The 1,600-nt window shown below is 31.4% G+C and overlaps 1 protein-coding gene across 1 annotated transcript in view; it reads right to left on the bottom strand.

Annotated features, from left to right (window-relative positions):
- The window catches only part of LOC132543635 (nacrein-like), a 10,159-nt gene extending 9,046 nt beyond the window's left edge, over positions 1 to 1,113 (bottom strand). Inside the window, exon 1 of the mRNA XM_060207150.1 lies at positions 954 to 1,113. Within this exon, the coding sequence (XP_060063133.1) occupies positions 954 to 1,113 (160 nt within the window). The remainder of the gene's footprint in view (positions 1 to 953) is intronic.
- Positions 1,114 to 1,600: the final 487 nt, after the last annotated feature.

Genomic DNA, 1,600 nt, shown 5'->3' with positions numbered 1-1,600 from the left:
ATTCGAATTCCGTTTGTCTTGTCTGTCTGACATTGTTGATATTCTATAAAAATGCCAATTTTACTATGTCATTGATGAATTCATAAAGAATGGTATATTCCCAAACACATCTCAATGTAAAATTTTAATCAATAGCCATGTTAAACGATACCAAGAGACTAAACTATGTGAAAAAAATGTACTCAAATTGCGACTTCACATCCGTATACATTTTGGAAGCTGTTCCAACATTTTCCACAATACAAATTTAATTTCAAGAAAATTGTTAAATTAAGTGTGTAAATTAGCGAAGTGAAAAACTACAAAGATATCTTCATTCATAGTGTACTTGAATGGTCACACACGTCTAAATACTAATTAAAACACGATCTTCTCGTATAAAATAAGTTTTTTTTTAACGCGAAAACATTTAATTTAGCATCATGTCACCTGTAGTTTAATGAGTTTTAAAACCGTTCAATGCCGATTACATCATACTATGATTATAATATATTATCTGACTAATGCTTCGTTAATTATTTCCAACGAACGTGAATCTTACAATCATTATATGATACAGCGTTGCATGGAATAACGTGTACTTTTTATGTTTACTTTGTATGAACTTCAAAAAAATGTTGCTATATGTGTGTAAGTCTTTTTATGTGTGTAAGTCTGTATGTGTGTAAGTCTGTGTATATGTGTAAGTCTGTGTATGTGTGTTTCGACGTCGTTTGAAATGTAATCATGTTCATTTTTATGTTATGCTATAATTCTTGATAATTAGAGGAAATAAATTAAATATTAATAATGAGTCAGTTGATAACTGTCTAATTACGCTGACTCTTGTGTCAATTTTCAAATAAGATATATATAAACTATTATTCTAGTGATTTCATCACAATGTATTATGCTAAAATACACATTTATTTCTCAGAATAACGTTTGATGTCATTGAAATTAAAATGTCTTACCACATGGTGAGCTGGGATCGTAGCTGAAGAAACCATCAATGTTGGGACAGTTGCTCCAGCCGTCATCATCCTTTCCCGATGGCTTATGTCTTGAGTGGGAGGCACATTCTACACCACACAGCATAAATGCCACGAAGAGCAGAACACAAGAAGAAGCCATGATGAGAAGCTGACACTCCACGACTTTCCTGCACCAATTTATATCATATCGAAAGTAGGATACATATTCATAAGACACTCCCACTTCTTTTGTGTTGAATTGATTGGCATCTTGTAAATTTGGACGAGTGCACCAGAACGTGTGTTTTCTCGTCTGTCTTACAATCACATGTTCATATCACAAAGGAACAAAAGATTTGTCATAAATATCTTTGTTTTACATCCACAATATCACATTTAAAAATATTTTGTTTCTTTTTTTTTTCATTTTTCTTGGCGTGTTCGCGAGAATGTGTTTGATTTTCTCGTTGATATTAAGTGCTTTGAAGGCTTCAAAAAATAAAAATTTGAACAAATCAAGGTGATGTGTGATTCGTGTTGAGTTGAATCATATAGATCCAACGTGTAACGTGGTCGATAAGACAATATTGAATGTGTTTTTTCTTTTTTTTTAAAATTTCAAATCAAAATTAAATAATGTTGCAACT

The sequence above is a fragment of the Ylistrum balloti genome, unplaced genomic scaffold (genome assembly GCF_031769215.1).
Source record: "Ylistrum balloti isolate Yb309-2 unplaced genomic scaffold, AGI_CSIRO_Ybal_v1 Utg369760, whole genome shotgun sequence".
NCBI lineage: Eukaryota > Metazoa > Mollusca > Bivalvia > Pectinida > Pectinidae > Ylistrum > Ylistrum balloti.
The sequence above is the reverse complement of the archived record's forward strand: the minus strand, read 5'-3'. Positions and strand labels throughout refer to the sequence as shown.